The 18261-nt window shown below is 35.0% G+C and overlaps 1 protein-coding gene across 1 annotated transcript in view; it reads left to right on the forward strand.

Moving 5' to 3' along the window:
* Nucleotides 1-18261, forward strand: part of LOC145675957 (uncharacterized) — a 468482-nt gene that overhangs the window by 237608 nt on the left and 212613 nt on the right. Inside the window, exon 3 of the mRNA XM_081746774.1 lies at nt 12598-12639. Coding sequence (XP_081602900.1) covers nt 12598-12639 — 42 coding nt within the window. The remainder of the gene's footprint in view (nt 1-12597; nt 12640-18261) is intronic.

Here is an 18261-nt window from a genome sequence, read left to right on the forward strand (position 1 = left end):
AATTATGAATTTTATGAAATTTAGACGAAATTGTAAGAAAACCGCAAACTTTTTTTTTGTTTTCTCCCAGGGAATCCTTATTTTGGGAAATTGGGAAAATCTATGTTTTCACGTGGTAAATCACATAAAAACTTTTAATATTTGAACTCGATACGTTCCAAAGTGTAGTTTCCAAACTTTTGCACATTAGCGACTAGACCAAGGATGTTATAAATAGATGATCTCCCATATGTAACTTCATCCTATTTAATCGATGAAGCCAAAAAACAACCGAGCATCGGCACGTATGATTGGTTACTCTCGTATCTGCCGTCGTCTGATTGGCTACTTTCGTTTCCGCCATGATTGTTGGCTCAAAACATTGCGATCTTATTGGGCGGAGTGGGCAGAGTAGGGGTGGCGAAACTGTTACGTATGGCTTCAAGATTTTGTTGTAAGTGCAGATCCTCTATTTTATAAGATCCTTGGAATAGACAACATCAAAAAACTGCTTTTTCGATATGTAGATGTCACGAAATTGTAAAGCCGTTGAAATCTAGAATCACGAGTTTTTCATTTCTTTCTACACTTGAGTTTTAAAAAAGGGTATTGTTATGTTGTGTAAGTAAATCTTGCGATTTTTGTGACTTGTTGAAGACCATTCCAGTTTTTTGTTATACGTATTCTTTTTTTTTCTAATTCTCAATACTTTTAACTAGCTTATAGTATGACTGTTGGTGCATCATTTATTTCAACACCCATTTTAACTATTACTTCCTAGACCCCTTTTTTTAACTTGTGACTGTTACTACATCCAAGTACCAACTAAACATTTATTTCTTACTTTCTGAGCCGCATAGAGAACTTTCTGTTTCATCTTTCGTAAATTAACTCGTTATATTGCTGTTTTCCTGCAAACTAACAGACAAATTACTACCAGAAATGCGAGAGAATGTACCTTAGAAGTCATGAGAAGAAATATGTATCCATCCGTACGAACATGTATCCGGAAAGTAGTTATACACGTAGAGTTGCCAACCTCAGAGAACAAAATTATCGATTTTCGTCTTTAAAAGTATCGTATATTACAAAAAAATAAATAAATAATGATAGCAATAATAGCAATAATAATAATAGCAACAATAGTATAATAATAATAGCAATAATAAATAAACTTATCTAACGTATGGTGAAAAAAATTGCACAAAATTATAATTCGTTTGCCACACTGAACATCCGCCATTTTGTTGTGTTCTCTGATTGTTAAACAAGAATGACATCTGGACTTTAATGTACAAATTTTTCCTGGTCTGGTAATTCCCATTTTCTGTAAAGCATCCTCCACTATATTTTTTTTTATCACAGTGAAATTTCCAACCAAGTTCTCTGTACGATTTGCCACCTTACCTGCAGTAGCTCGTCGAAGTTGTCTCAACACTTTGGGATCACTTTAAAGTCGATTTCCGTTCACTGCCGACCATATTTTCCACGTTCATACCCTTCTCTACTTTTGACACAATATTATACACCGTTCGTCTTGAGTATCCCACATTCTAGAAGCGTTACACAAGGTCTGACTTTTTAACATTCGGATTGTCTTTCCAATATTGCACGATTATTTTGCGACGCTGTTCCTCAATAATTTGCCAAACTTATTTCGATGTGCGTCATTCTTCTCCTGCACTTGCTAATGTACAATCAGATACACTAATCTTCCTGCATAGCTCATATCGTGTGCCAGGGTCCACTGTTGCCAGGGTTTGTGGTGTTGCAAATTTTGTGCTTTTTTTTTTTTTTTTTTTTTTTTTTTACCATACGTTAGTAATCTTCAGTTTCGAACTCCAATTCGGTGTCATTGTCCTCACCATTTCTTAAAATACTTATTAACATTACTCTGAACAATAACAATATATCCAACCCCTCGTAAACTTATAGAGTGGATACAGGGTTGCCAATTGCCAATTCTCAAATTATTAGTGATTTATTTTAGCGGGAACGACGATTAGAACCTTCCATGTGTGTGTTTTATAATTATTTAATGCACATCTTCAATTTATTTGCATATTAAAAAACTGCAAAAAAAAAGCGTCTGTTCTCAAATGATCGTATATTCACTTATTATCGGATCACATATAGCCTTAAGGCTTAAATTATCGTATGATTGGCAAGCCTGTGAAAAATATACGTGATATAAACGAACTCTAATGGTCGTGTTGATCGACGGGATACTGATTGCAATGTTGCCACTTTTTCAACAATATTCACTGAATTATTACCGAACGCCTATAGGTATATAAAATTAATTAAAGCTTGTAAATTTGAGACTTATAACATTCTGTTGCAAAAAAGAAATGTAGCTAATAAAGTTTGTTGGTTTCGTAGAATAATTTTGCAAGATGTTCAGGTCACTTCGAAAAATCTTTTGTAATTAATTTTTTATGAAATCGGGGGATTTTGTAAGTGAAGTAAGATGATCATGTGAAATGCAGCAGAATAAAAGTATATTTGTCCCTATTTTTAATTACATGCGTAGTTGGCCATCACAATATACCTGAATCGAGACTTTACTTTTAAATGTCGAAATATTTTGTTTTAACGTTTTGGTTACCAAACCAAAGTCTGCAAAGTACCGGGTCCATTTTTTTAAACGAAAAAGTGCAGATTTCATATAGTTACTTTCAAATATTCGTAGCTCAGGCTTAAAAAGGCCAATTTTTGCGAAATTGAGTTATGGTGCGGGTAAATTTTCATCTGGCAAAGGACGCCTGTTATCGTATTAACATCCTAAGTAATAGGACAGCTGATCTACTTCGCCAGATGAAACTTCGCACAATTACCAGTAATTTCATATGCGAGGTGAATCAAATATGAACGAGCCTTGATTGGCTAAGCGTTGGAACGGGTTGTTGGGTGTGATTGGGCAGGTGCCGTCAGTAGGTAGGGCTGCCAAGAGTGAAGAACCAGAACTGCTGGCTTGTAGCATGGTTCATTGAGTAGCTCTCACGATGAGTGATAAAAGTGTGCCAGTGTCCGTTGCGCAACGCATAATTATCAAGTTCCTCACCCAGGAAAACGTCAAACCGGCCGAAATTTACCGTAAACTGCACGCCCAGTTCGGGAACGATACCCTTCCGTGTGCAAGAGTGGAGGTTTGGTGCAACCAAGTCAGCGCAAGGCCGTGAACGTGTTGCAAATGAAGTTCACCCCTGTCGTCTTCGCACCAGTATGACTAATGACAACATGGCACATGTTCGTAAGCTTATCGGACGGGATCGATGCGTCACTGTGCGTCAAATTGCGGTAGAACTTAGTGTAAGCTATGGGAGTGTCCAATCAATCATCACAAAGCAGTTGGGCTTCTGCAAAATTACAGCTTAGAGTGTTTCCAAGGTGCTGGATGATGATCAAAAAGCTGAACGAGTTCGTATTGCTCGAGTGCTTCACACTCGTTTTGACGTGGAAGGGGAAGCGTTTTTGCATTGCTTCGCTACCTGTGACGAGACATGGGTGCATAATTACACGCGGGCGACTTGCGATTAGCGACCAACGATCAAGTGGAAACTATCATACCCAACTGGTTGGCTAGCCACCCAGCTTCATTCTACAAGAACGCCATCAAAAACCTACCAAAACGTTGCGCAAAACGTATCCGTAAAGGCAGAGACTATGTAGATAAATAGGTTGTGGCAATGACTCTGTTTCCTACAATATTTCTTTCGTTTTAACAAAAGGTACGTTTATATTTGATCCTTCCTCGTACGTAAACTCAGTTTCGTGAAATTGGTATTTGATCTAGTCTGCCTTGCTACTATCCAGTTAGTCTAGCCGTATGAAACAAGAATACACAAAACTAAAGAAACATTCAGAAAATGTGTGACGGCCTCTCTCTCAGTGAACCGTAGTCTCATCGGGGGAAAAAAATTGAAAAAAATGTCCCCGCGCATGGATCTTATTTTGTCCTGGTCCTCATTGCGTTACAAATTAACAATCACTGGTGTACAAGAAATATCAGATACCTTTGAAATGAAATCTGCAAATTTGACTTCCCACGGTTATGCCGGATAGGTCAAAGGAGACGTGATGATGAGAAATGAATGAAATGATGGAATGAAGAAACTGGGAGAATGCCGAGAAAACCCACGCACACGGTGTTTGTCCACCACAAAGCTCAGTTGGCGCGAGCTGCGATCGAACCAACAACTTCGTACAGTAGAGTTGAACGCTCTACCACTGAGCCACCGCGGCCATCAGATACTTTTGAGTAAAAGTATGCTTTTAGTTCTTGATAAAGGTACTTCTCTAAGATTTGGCAATACATCGTTCAGAAATATTCTGTGATCTACTTCCTGTTACGAAGAAAGCTATTGTGCCAAATAAAAAATACTATTGTGCCAATCCGTGTCTCTTTCAGTCGACTCAGTTGTCGTTGAATGTTTTACAGCAACAGATTAGGCATATACCTAGGTATAACCATATAAATACATTAAGAATCATAATACCCCCTTCGTTGCCATGTTTTTCAGTAACTGAATAAGCAAGATGATTAAGGTATAACCATATTAAAACACTAAGAATCATAATACCCCCCTCGTGGCCAACGCACCTACTTTTGTATGCGTGGTTGCGGGTTCGATTCCAGGAAAGATACTTATCCCAGGTACAGATCCAAATGATGATTCGGTCACAATTTAAGCAGGAGATTGGTTCTGGAAAGGAACGTTACAATTACAATCAGTCAATGAAAACAGCAAAATAGATTAAATGACTCCTTTGTAACATTGTTGAGTTAGGACACATTTCTTCTTAATGGTACAGTGTAAATGATACTGATTGACATTGCTGTAAATAATGCTAAATATTAATGTTAATTGTCTTTTTTATTTGTAGTTGTTATTTTAATTCCTTTCAAACCGTAGAACGTAAAATTTCGTAGGCGTTGAGTGATTCCAATATTACGAAGTAAAAATGGATTTAATGAACAATGGAACGATTAGTCTCAGGAAAGGTGTTCAGAAACAACACCAATAAGATTTGAAAGTGAATCCACTTTTATATGTAGGGTGTGCTTACTCCGAAATGACTCATTTCTGGACCCACGTTGGCCTTAAGTTTTAGTGTGTAGATTCATTCCCAAACGTTTTTTTAATGTATTGTTTTCGAACTCCTTATATATAAACTGCGTATGGATGCACAGCTCCTAATAGAAGTAATCAAAGATGTTCTAACATTTCATTTTCTAACAAATAAAAGAAGATATTTTAGAAAATTTGGATTCAGCAGGTTGGATCTCTTTGAGGATAACATGCTAAGTCAACTATATACTTAGTAATATTGAAATATTCGTTAGTGTTACTGAAAATTAGTGTTTTCTAACGTTACCGCTTTCTTTGTTTCTGAAAATTCGAGTTTTAAAATATACATTCTGGATACATGTTCGTAGCGATTTTTCTTCTAATCTTGACCTAGAAGTATTCTCCCAAAATTTTAACAACGATTCTCACCTTCTAAGAATATTTTATTTAATTATGCATTACGAAATGCTGAAATATAGTTGACCATTACCAAAAGCAAAGATCTCATATGATAACTTATCGAGATAAATACTCATTTCATAATGAAATGTGAAACAGAAATGTCTCTGATGGCGGGTCACATCTTCAAACTGACTATTGATTGCTCCTTGCTTCAAGTCGGTTCCTCTTCCACAGTGAGAACCTCTTCTGCTGAACGGGGGATTTTTTTGGAAGATCAACCACCAATTCCAATTCCACTGCAAGAACTGCATGCTCTACACTCGACCAGCAGATGCGGATGCACTACCTCTTTTAAATAAACTTCACAAAATACTGAAGCAAGACCGGTTTGACTTGCGATAAAAACGTTTGTCTTGTTCCCTCGTGACTAGTACTGTAACGAAATTCTCTGTGCTCGATAAATAAGAGATCGGATGTTTATTATGGAAACAGCAGTTTATAAACATAATGACTATCTAGATAGATTATACTAGATTTAAAATAATGAACCGGACGATGGGTTATATATAGAGAGAGATGAGTGGTAGAACTTTCATTTCTGATGCAAAGATTCCTTGTGGTCCACCAAGTCATGCATGCAACTTTTCACGGACTGATGCACTGTTTAAAAAGATTTACCAGTCAATTATGTTAGAACAGTCTTAAACTTTTTATTCAAGAAACTTTTGAATTTCATATTTATCGAAAAAAAACACAAATGTACAGATAAATAAAGGAAAGTGTAATATATCAATAGTACTGTTAATAGCATAAATTTATACTATTTTTTATTACCTCAGACTGCTGGTAACGTGTCAGTTCTGTTCTCCAAAGATTTCTTCGAAAATAGTTGCTCTTCTTAAGAAAACTGCAATAATCTATCAGGCTTGAGTTAATAAAATTTAATAGTTTGGCACCTTGAGTGTAATTGATACCCATTTTGCTCTCACTATTTCACTTAACGAGATAAATATTACCCATTAATTCATGTACACTCATGTCCAAAATTATTGTCGCATGTCTATAAATATGTTTTTGTAGGAATATAATTTGATAAGAAATTCGCCCAGTGTTTCTTACAATGTTAGTATGTGTATAGTCGGCAAAGACATGTATGTGCCAAATTTTATGTCAAAAGAGCAGTAAATATGAACAATAAAACGAAAATAAAGCTTTTTTGTACATTTAGCAAAATTTTCTTTTACTCATTCTAATTTTCGTATTTATAATTCTTTTCCTATGAAATTTATGAATTAGTCCCAGAAGCGACAGTCCTTTTAGCGACAGGAACTGTTATCTGTCCTATGAGCGACCGATTCATTTACATTGAGATGATGGAAGATGATATGATTCCCTCTCGTGAAATATGTTTGCCTCTGGCGTAATTAGCACCCGAACAACCTTGCTACGAAAATTGTACGTGCCAGTAATACAGTTCATCAAATATATTTTCCCTCTACAATGAGTGCAAATACAGGTAAAACTTATTTTAATTTTGAGTTAGATTTGACATAAAACATATCAAATAACTTAGCGAGACAACAGGGACATTTCCATGAAAAGTATATTCTTATGTAATTATTGGAAATCCAGTTGTAATATCCCCTTTCTTGAAAAGCTCTGTTTTCTGTACTTAATTTGATTCAAATCTAATTACTCACTAAGACAGTAATATATTTTATTTTGAAAAACTTAAACGTGTAACAGTTTCGCCAACTATCTACTTTTTAGACTTCCAAAGGCACTGAATAAAATGAAAAAAAAGTCAATGATAAAAGACTGCTTTCGAGATCCTTTACATCTGATTGGCTATTCTCAACCAATCTCACCGATTACAATGCAGTTCACTCTAAACAATCCAAAAGGTAAACAAACTCTTTAAACTACCTTCCTCCCTATTGTAAGCTACTAAAACGCAAACTAATTGCTTAATTTGCCTTCCTTCCTTGTTTTGATTTATACATAAAAGCTTGTCTGAAATAATCCCTTATAACTAGACGAACTGTTAAGTCCTGCGAGAAATTTGTAACTTGTGTAATAATTTCTTCGAATACATTTTTTTTTTTTTTTTTAGATTTCTTTGATATCCTCAAGTGGTGAACACCCTCTTCGCATGGGCTCCCGATGGGAAGGCAGGGATCACCCCCCTGGCTCACGAAAATGTATACGTAATATAGCAAACCACGTATATTAAATACCAGATATACCAGACATGGTACAGCAACCATGAAGATGCCCCTCCCTAGAAAATTTTCTTCGGGCGCCCCTACCTCTTTCTGATTTCTTTCTTATGCCATAAACATATTCAATCTAAACTTATGCTCCGCATCATTTTAACATGAAATTTTTAATTATATTAGAATCAAAGACAAAGGCGGAGCTACTCTAAATATTTAGTTAGTTTTCCCCTTGATATAGTCAGTGTATTCATAGAAAGTAATTAAAAAATATAATATTAGGAAAAACGTATAAAATATTGTTAGTGTAATGAGAGTAGTCTCACGTATTAAATTCAGGTAGAGTGAAATTTTTCATAGTACATTTTGTTAGGTTCTAAATTGCATTAGCATGAAACAAGTTAAAGAAGAGAAAATCTTGTCTTCTTCCATTATCTTAGTATGAACGAATCTGTGACTCATAGAGCAGTTAACAGATCGAATCGGTCGCTCATAGGACAGTTAACAGTTCCTGTCGCTAATAGGAATGTCGCAAGTGGGACGACACCGAAATTTATCACAAATATAAATTTCTCAATTATACACATAGTATCAGTATTAAAAGTGTCATGAAAATCATTATCAAATTATATGATTACAAAAACATAGTTATAGATATGCGACAATCATTTTGGACATGAGTGTACATACAGTATGTAAACAAAATGTGACATTATCTTCGTGATATCTTAAAATTAAAATAAATAGTCGACTATTGGTTATAAACCATATGTGGCTCACAACTCTACATATTGTGGGTGTATGGTTAGCATGCACACTCTCTACACTGAAGACCCTGGTTCGATCCCCTTGGGAGCCCATGTGCTCGGATCCACGTCTTGCATAGACTCGGTCAAGATATCTCAACCGCGGATTCAGATTCTGACTAGATTAATTTTGTCTGTAGTAAATAACTGCGGAATGTATTTGATAGATATAAGTAATATTTATATCTATTTTATATCAATTTATATTTATATAAATTGACATAAATAATATAAATAACAAACGAAATATATCGCTATTGAATTATATGTACGGAAAATAAATGACTTATTTTGAATTAGCACAGAGTATTTCTTCGTGTGTACTTTCCGTTCACAAGCATTTTTGCCCGTATGTTCTATAGACAAATGTTTCTCATGACTTCTCTCTCATTCACTGTTTCTAATCTTTTCACGTTTCTAGCATCTTTGGAAAATGGAGCATGATGTTGCATGTAAGACTTCCTTTCTGTCTTTTCCAATAAGTGTCGCACTGTCATAATCGAATTCTCTGATATAACACCTTTGTGCTTGTTTGTCCATACTGTATATATTCTGTATATATGTAAATTTGTGTAACTTTTGTGAGGATGTGTGTGAATGTCAAAGTTAAAGAAATCCTAGATAAATATAATATCTCTTTATGAACGTTTTAAAATAAGTTTTAAATCTTTAAGCATAATATATTTGGATATTAATATTTTCTAATGATTTTGTTCTAACATTTTTTTATTCTTCTTCAAATGTTCATGTTTATTTTAAAAATAACAATTAAATTGTGCTAAGTGTGAAATCCGTGGAATGTGTTCGTTGTAGTAGTATTGTGTAGATGTTTTAATGGCGTAAGTGCTATGGTAACGTTGCAAACTTATAAGAAAAATGAATATTTAACTTTTACAAATCAAGCAGCGATTTGAACAAAATCATAGACTTTAACGTTGGGGCGCTGGTGACCTTTCTAATTATTACAGAGTCATGATTCATACATCGTTGGAAAACTTTTGGCTCACAGAACATAGAACGTACAGAAACAAGAATTATGTTTCTAGACCAACTTAGTGAAAAGATACCTTGTCTTATATGGAACCGTCCAGAAAATAAATGTAATTTACGTCAAAAACTGAGACTCAAAAGATTGGCCAACTTTGTCCCTCCCCTACACCCCCCCATATAAGTAACAAGTACTTTTACAGGGTATTAGCATGTAGTGGAATACTTCATTCCTTCACATGCCAATTTTTATGACTGTACTCCAGGTGGGATGACCGCCCTCCAAAAAAATCTAATGCAAAAGACACGAATTTATCCTCCCCCTTTTCTGCCGTAGTACTCCCCCACATACATAAAATGCGTATCGGCGGCAAGCTTCATCCTTCAGAAATACATTTATACTAAAATTATCCTCCTATCTTAATTAGGGCTGAGGTATTAAGGTTTAAAGCCTTGACACAGCAGTTGCGTCCTTTGGTGTTTAAAGATTAACGTATAATGTTTCCATATTAATTATTATCTTGTTCGAACATACTACAGGGTGTCCAATATACAATGCAACCCAGAGTTTGGGATAGTAGAACTTTTGAACCTGAAATGATACATTAATAATGGTTATACCAAAATGAAGCCTTGTTCATGCATATATTTTTAAACTAGGAAGCAACGATTGAAGTACACTAGGAACCACACAGTGTTGCCAGATGTACCGAAGGTGTAAATTATTATTATTATTATTATTATTATTATTATTATTATTATTATTTGCAAAACATGTAAATTGACTCATAACTCATGCGTATGGATGTTCTGTCGTTAATTTTCAATTTGTTTAGTTGGAGTAGCTTGGAAACTATGGAGCAGAAAAAAGAATTTTTCATTTCCACCGATAACTAATCGGATGAGGCCTCTGAAACGGGGAACTAGGGAAATCGTGGTTTTCATAAATTAACACTCTGAATTGGCAACTTTGCTGATGTTTCAGTGCATCAAAAGGTGTGTTAAGGATCTGTCTACATTATGCAATCCCTGAAAACAATGAAAAACAAACTTTGAAATTATTATGATAAAACGTTTACTTATATGCACCTGGCAACACTGCTACTATCAGAAATGAGTTCCCAGCTCTACAGTGGATGCTGGGAGTGTCCCCTGTTTTGATTCAAACACTGATTCACACGTTTCACCAGGTTGGCAGCAACTTTACGAAGATTAGAAGTGTTAATGTTCTCATTGGCACTGCGAATGTTCGTTTCCAGGTCTTGAATAGTTCGAGAATTGTTCTTGTATACCTCTTGCTTTAAATAGCCCCATAGAAATGAATAACAGTATTGCCTGGTCCATTATACCTTGCTTTATAGTTGTATCCATTGTCATTATTACTTATAATTCAATTTCATAATATTAAAACGAACCTTTTAGTATTTAAGAAAAAGTGGTTTTGATTCAATTTCTAGATTATAGAATAGGACTTGGCTTGTTCGATACCCAGAACATAAATTGGATGCAGTATTCGTACAGCAATATTTAAAAATAAATAAATAAATAAATAAATAAAACCTAAATCTATCCAAGAAACATATTGTGTTTAATCTGAAAGGAACACTAATAAAATTATTGTATTCTTTTTCTCCCTAAAAAAAAAAAAAAAATAAATAATCTCCTTGTAGACCTACGACTAATTAACATGAATTTCTTTGATTCATGGCTGAATAATAGGGATGGTCAGAACCGGTTTCTGGTGAAACCGGTTTCCAGCTATGAACGGATCCGGTTCCGGAACCGGGTTTTCGTATCCAGGTCCGGAACCGGTTTTTCGGATCCAGGTCTGGAACCGGATCTGTAAGAATCGGTTCCGCCGGAACCGGAACTTTGTGGCCACCCCTACGCTAAACCCGAGCTGCTGACAGGCTGTGAACAGTGTGCTAGATGAAATGGTGGAAGCGACAGCAGGCGTCCAGGCGGCGGCCGCTTGTCTCATTTGGCTAAGCAAACTGGCTAACTGGCAAACTCATTAACTAAACAGGGTCTTTGGAGGCTTTCGGATCCAGGTTTGGAACCGAGTTTTCGGATCCAGGTCTGGAACCGGTTCCGGAACCGGATCTTGAAGAACCGGTTCCGCCGGAACCGGAACTGTATGGCCATCTCTACTGAATAAGATCCTTCATAAGAAGTACCATAATACAGTATTCGATATTGTTTTGGTGGCTGATTGCATAACTTTCTGAATGAACTTACGGCAAATTCCAATCACGAATCTCAGATGTAAATGCAATGGGACTGATGTGCAGACAACAAACACATCGGCCAACAAAGAAAGGTCAGTTGGCTGTCTGTCGAGTCATAATCATAGGCTGTCCAAAAATATCTTCATTTTCCAAAATTTACGAAAGAAAATCTTCCTAATTAGCTTCAATATTTTTGATATCCAGTATTTTCACGTTTGACTTCTTTAACATAAGTTTGCAACGTTGCTTTTATTTGAGAGTACAAATTAAATATATAGTGTCTAGAATTGAATTATAAATATAAAATAGGTTGTGTTGATATGCACAATTTAAGTAAAATTATGTAATTTAATTTTCATTTTAAATAAATGCTACCAATAAGTTGTTAAATGTGCATGTAATTAAATCTTTTTAAAAAAGTTTTCTTTAATTATATAAAGTACATCAATTTCATAACTTACATAATAATTAATATAACATAAAACTGCCTTATTTTTCAAAGTACAATTACAAAGTTGTTGTATAGTCATTGACAGACGTAAATAACATATTCCATATGCTATCTTTGTCAAACAAGCTGTTTTCTGTGTCGACGCGTATACAATCATGTCATTAAAACTTCTTCACTGTACCAGAAAAAAATGTAACTTGATTGTCTAAAGAGAATTGACTAATTTTTGATGTTATAGTTAATGCTTCATCAAGATGATATACAAGAAACGTTTAATTCTATGTATGTATCAAAAGTTACAAGAAATTATTTTGTACAGCAAAAAAACTTTTAATTTTGTGATTGTACCTATATATATATATATATATATATATATATATATATATATATATATATTAATAGATACATTATGATAAGGAAACACAGTGTTAATACATTTACCTCTGTTTCTTTCAGCGGAAACTGTCCCGATTCCTACCGCCAAAGATCTGCGTGATGGTAAGTACTTGTTATATAAATATAAGTACGTAAATATACTGGGCGCGTTTTTTTTTTTTTTTTTTTTTTTTTTTTTTTTTTTTTTTTTAGAAATGAAAGTACGAGTGTCATAATACATATGGGTCTCAAATTTCTTCTTTTAAATGATATTATTCTGCAAATGTAGAGAGAAAAGGTAATCAGAATTATATTTATATTTGTCATCCATCCATTTTGGTCTTATTTTTGTTAACCAGAATATATTACAACTTGTAATCAGTGGTGGTGTTAATTTTTTAAACAACCGGTTATATATATATATATATATATATATATATATATATATATATATATATATATATATATATATATATAGTGTGCGGCCTGGGAACCAGACGAGTGGACAGAGAGTTACCAAATTTTAGTCACAGGTACCTTAGGGGATACGGACAAAATCTCGCGGCCGAAACATCGCCGGCCAAAACCTCGCGTGGCCAAAACTTCGCCGCCCAAAATCTCGCGTGGCTAAAACCTCGCCGCCCAAAATCTCGCGTGGTCAAAACCTCGCCGCCCAAAACCTCGCGGGCCAAAATCTCGCCGGGCCAAAACCTCGCGGGACAAAACCTCGCCACCCAAAACATCGCGTGGCCAAAACCTCGTGGGCCAAAATCTCGCTTGCAGCTTAATAAAAATTCAGTGTAGTATAACAATATCTGCTGCTTTTCTTGTAAGTAAAAAGAAAAAAAGAAAGGGAGAGCTTGGTGTGGTGAGAGTAGGGGCGCCGAAATCTCTAGCTACGTCTCTCTCTCTCTCTCTCTCTCTCTCTCTCTCTCTATATATATATATATATATATATATATATATATATATATATATATATATATATATATATATATATATATATATATATATATCCCACTCCCCCTCCCTTATGTTGTGCCAACAAAGTGAAATTATAAAAGACATCCTAAGCTCGAACCTCATCTATGTTGAAAATTGGATTGAGATCGGTAGGATGGCTCAAGAGGTATAATGTAACAAACATAGTCATTTAATATATATATATTATTAGATTTCCAAAGCATGCATTAGAATTTTTCTTGTCATTATTTTAATGTAATTATGTGTTATTACTAAATATATACATATAGTAATATATAGAACATTCTACAGTACATTGAAGAAATCGTCGTGAAGAGGTTTTATCCTGACGACATTTCTTCCCAGGCGACACTACGTCTCGCTTAATTTAGACCAGACGAGATTCTGTGTCGTGAGATCATTACAACGAGGTTTTGGTCAGGCGAGACTTTGGGTATAGCGATATTTTGGGTGGCGAGGTTTTGGACCCGCGAGATTTTGGCCCGCGACGTTTTGGGCGGCGAGGTTTTGGCCAGGCGAGATTTTGTCCCGCGAGGTTTTGGTCCGCGAGGTTGTCGCCGCGAGGTTTTGTACCCAAACCGTACCTAAGTCCAGGCCCCAGACCAAGAGGAAACGTTTAAAAAAAAATCGAACCATGGTGTCTCAGGAAGTGTTAGTGTCAAATTTATAGTTTTCGTGGTAGCTGAGATCAATGGTGAAACTCCGATCGCATTAATTTCCAAATTCACCCCATTCGGCTGCGGCCCGGGGGTCACCAAGGGGATACCGAGATGATTGTCTAAAAGTATTGGAAAGACCTTAATCCACTAATGCATTGACAGTTGTTGATAATGGTATGTATGCGTTTCAAATATAAATAATCCTCAGCACTACAATCATGTGATCCCAGTTCTCATTCTTGATGTCTGAGCATTTGAAATTAAGAAATAAACGCATGTTCTGAGAGATCATATGCTTAACCCTGTAGCTGTAAGAATTAAGTTTTATGCCGATTAGGCTAAAGGAGACGGTAATGATGAGAAACAAATGAAATAGTGGAATGAAGAAAGAGGGGGGACGGGAGAACCCCGAGAAAACCTACGTACGGGGTGTTAGTGTACTACAAAGGTCACTTGGCGCGATCTGAGATCAAACCGAAGACCATGTACCAGAGGTGAACGCTCTGTTACTGAGTCAGCGCAGCCTAAAGGTAGTTAAAGTAAAATTTACTGTTCCTGGATAAAACTGGGTAAAATTTACTGTTATGTCTGGGTATAACAAACGGTTCTACGAACTCGAAATATTTTAACAACCAGTTCTAGCGAACCGGCTGAATAGCACCACTGCTTGTAATCCATAAATTGACCATTTTGTGCATTTTTAGAACGTGGCCATATTTAACCAACGTAAATTGTGTGCTTCTAATGTTACACTTATCTCTATGCATTGGTCGCTTGAACTGATCACACGAGGGTGTACGTGATAATTATATTTATTTCCTTGGAATTCTTTAAGATCATCATTCCATATTATGTTTCAGGATAGCGCTTACTATTATATATTTAATCGTTAGAATATTTTAACAGTTTTTACGGAAAACGTTCCAAGTAGCTAAACGTTTTTTTAAGTAAATGATTAAACATTTGTATGACAGTAAATGTTTAAATTCGAACTTGCTATCAAACGTTTAATTATGTGGCGGAAAACGTTAATTTGTCAACCTCTTTCAGTAAATGTGCAAACAGTTGTGTATACTAATAAACATTTAAACTAAAGCTTCCTATTAAATGTTTTGGAACGTTTAACAGTTTTACGGGAAACGTTAAATTACCTAAACGAGTTTTAGTAAATGTTTCAATTATTTGTATGCTACCTAGGTAGTAAACGTTTAAATTAGAAATACGTATGAAAGCTTTAATCATTGAAACATTTAACGTTTTTACGGAGAAGGATTTACGAAACGTGTAACTAGGAAAGCATTTTGCTTGAACTTGAAATATTTTGTATGTGAGTAAGCTTTAGAAAAATGTTAAAGATCTTTAAACTGGAACACTATACTAAATTTTGACTTGTTTATACGAAAAATGGTTTGCGAAACATTTAGCTAGCTAAATGTTTTCTTACTACAGAATTAGTAAATGTTTCATTATGTGTATGTTAGTAGATGTTTCAACTAGAGCACCCCATCAAACGTTTAATCATCGTATTGTTTAATTCTTTTTTACGGAATACGTTGGTGATAATTGCAATTAACAAAATATTTCCATTAAATTTAAACATTTATTTGTTAACAAGCGTTTATACGTTTTATTAAAAGCTTTTGAACTATAGCTTCCTACCAAGTGTTTAATTATCCAGACAATTAATCGTCTTTTACGAAAAATATTTCACAAAACTTTAATTTGCACTTATCACTGATCTGTTGGTTAGCTCGCCTGTCGTCAGTGTATGGGGCCTCAGGTTCGGTTCCCGAGCAACGAGTGCACTGCAGATCGCGCTTTAAACTGTAGGTCTTCTCTTACGTAAACTCGCCGCTGACAAAAGACTAAATGCAAATAAATCAATCAAATCAAAGCTTTAGTTATATTATCGAAATGTTTATTAAAACGTAGATCCACTAAGACGTTTACAAGTCTACTAATTAAACACGCTTATATGCATGACAAAGCCTTTGGTGTAATGATCGTCAGTTTAAACTTTTATAAGTTTTATCCAAAAATGATTCGGATTGCAACCCTTATTTAAAATAAATAACTTGAAGGCCTATTGGAAAGACGGATGGTCACGGGAAATGTCCATTGGTTGCAACACACCCAAAGGTACAAAAATTGTTGGTGATGCTATTTGTTCCTTTTTACGTCTGTTAGTGTATGTAGTAGCTAATCAGTGTTTGTTATTAGTATTATTTTTTTAACTTACAATTACTTTCCAAGAAATCTTACCAACTTTACATTAGTTCCATCCAAATTCTGTTAGGATTAATTGGACTGCAAGTACCTTCTAAAGCATGTTTCACAGACTTACATTTTACATTTTTTATAAATTGTGACGTAGAACGTATGCTCGATTTTTTTTACTCTTTTTGAAAAGCATTGTGACAAATTTTGTCGTACACAAAGTATGTTTGAAATCGTTATCACTTTTCGTAAATTGCGACACACTCAAATTATATTTGAAACTTCAACATTTCTCGTATATTGTAACAGGCACGAAACGTATTTGAAATCTTAAGTGTTTCTCTTGTAAATTGTGACATACACAAAATGTGTTTGAAATCTTTAGCATTTCGTGTAACTTTTGGGACACACAAAGTATGTTTGAAATCTTCCGTACTTTTGTAAGTTTGACATACATAAAAATAGGTTTGTTTGAAATCCCTAGCATTTCTCATAAATTGTAAAAGACACAAGGTACATTTGGTATCTTAGGCTAGTTTTAGACGGAAGCACTTAACGTAGCATTTCTCGTAGCAAAAATCGTATCATCGATATCCTACCGTGTAAAGTAGCAAATGCTATAGCATTTCCCATGCCATGGCATATCCTATGGCATTTTTTTCTTATCGATAAAACCTGCTCTATTTCGTAGCATTTTCCCCAGCATTTCTGGTCCGATTGCAGCGCGGTGGGGTATTAAAAAGAAGCGAAAGATTTTATGCCAAATATCCATGTTCTTTGTTTTGTGTAGGAATTTGAATTGTAGTAAACAAAAATGAATTGGGGTAGGGATGCTCTTTATCCACATACTTTTTTGTGATTTTCGTTTTTTAATATGACTGGCGAGAACTGTTGTTACAATTACTATAGCTTTAGCTACCTTTCGCTTAGTTTCGGAGCCATAATTGCGCTCTTCTCCAGTGATTTGTTTGCTACGTCACGACAGATGCTTATCAAAATGCTACCGTTTAAAAGCACCATATACTTTTGATGCCATAGAATATTATATGAAATTTTTGGCAGCACATCTGCTACGAGAAATTATAACGAAATACTTTAGTTTGTATAATATTTACCTGTACCGTGGGCAAAAAGTGCTCATAAATATGTAATATACTTAGTAGAATGTTCATTTTAAATTAACAAAAAAGAAGAATGTTTTTGATATATGTAAGAGATTATTATGGGATAGTTGTGGCTATGTACATGTTATATGTTGACCTAGTCAAGTGAATTTATGTATTTTACGGTCTTAAAAAGAATATTTAAGACATATCAAGCAATAAAGGTGAGACTAATGATCTTTGAATATCTGAGTTGATTCTTGCATAAAGAAAAGTTATTATCGCTTCGTAACATATATTTTACCAGACGGACCAGGTTGACGACGCTTGTCTATAGAGTCGTTATAAAAATTTGGTTTACCAAACCCGGGACTCTTGAAAATTCAGTTCCCGAATAAGGAAAGTAGGGCTGAATTTACTTGGATATTACCATTTATGAATACGAACTTAACCGTATTACGAAGCGGTAAGGTCATCAAAAGAAAAATGGATAGTGAAATAGTGCAACAGGAATCTAATACCAGTAATCCAGGTGAAATGAGTGCAACACCAAGTTTGTCATCTGAGGATCGACTTTTGTTAGCTGTGCAGCGACAAATTATGCAAATGACGACTGAGATAAAACAAACCATGGAACAGAAGCTCAATGAATCTAACACAAACATGGAACAGAAGTTCTATGAAGCTAACAAGACCATGGAACAGAAGTTCTATGAAGCTAACCAGACCATGGAACAGAAGTTCTATGAAGCTAACCAGACCATGGAACAGAAGTTCTATGA

This window comes from Thermobia domestica, chromosome 18 (genome assembly GCF_964235325.1).
Source record: "Thermobia domestica chromosome 18, izTheDome1.hap1.1, whole genome shotgun sequence".
Classification (NCBI taxonomy): Eukaryota; Metazoa; Arthropoda; class Insecta; order Zygentoma; family Lepismatidae; genus Thermobia; species Thermobia domestica.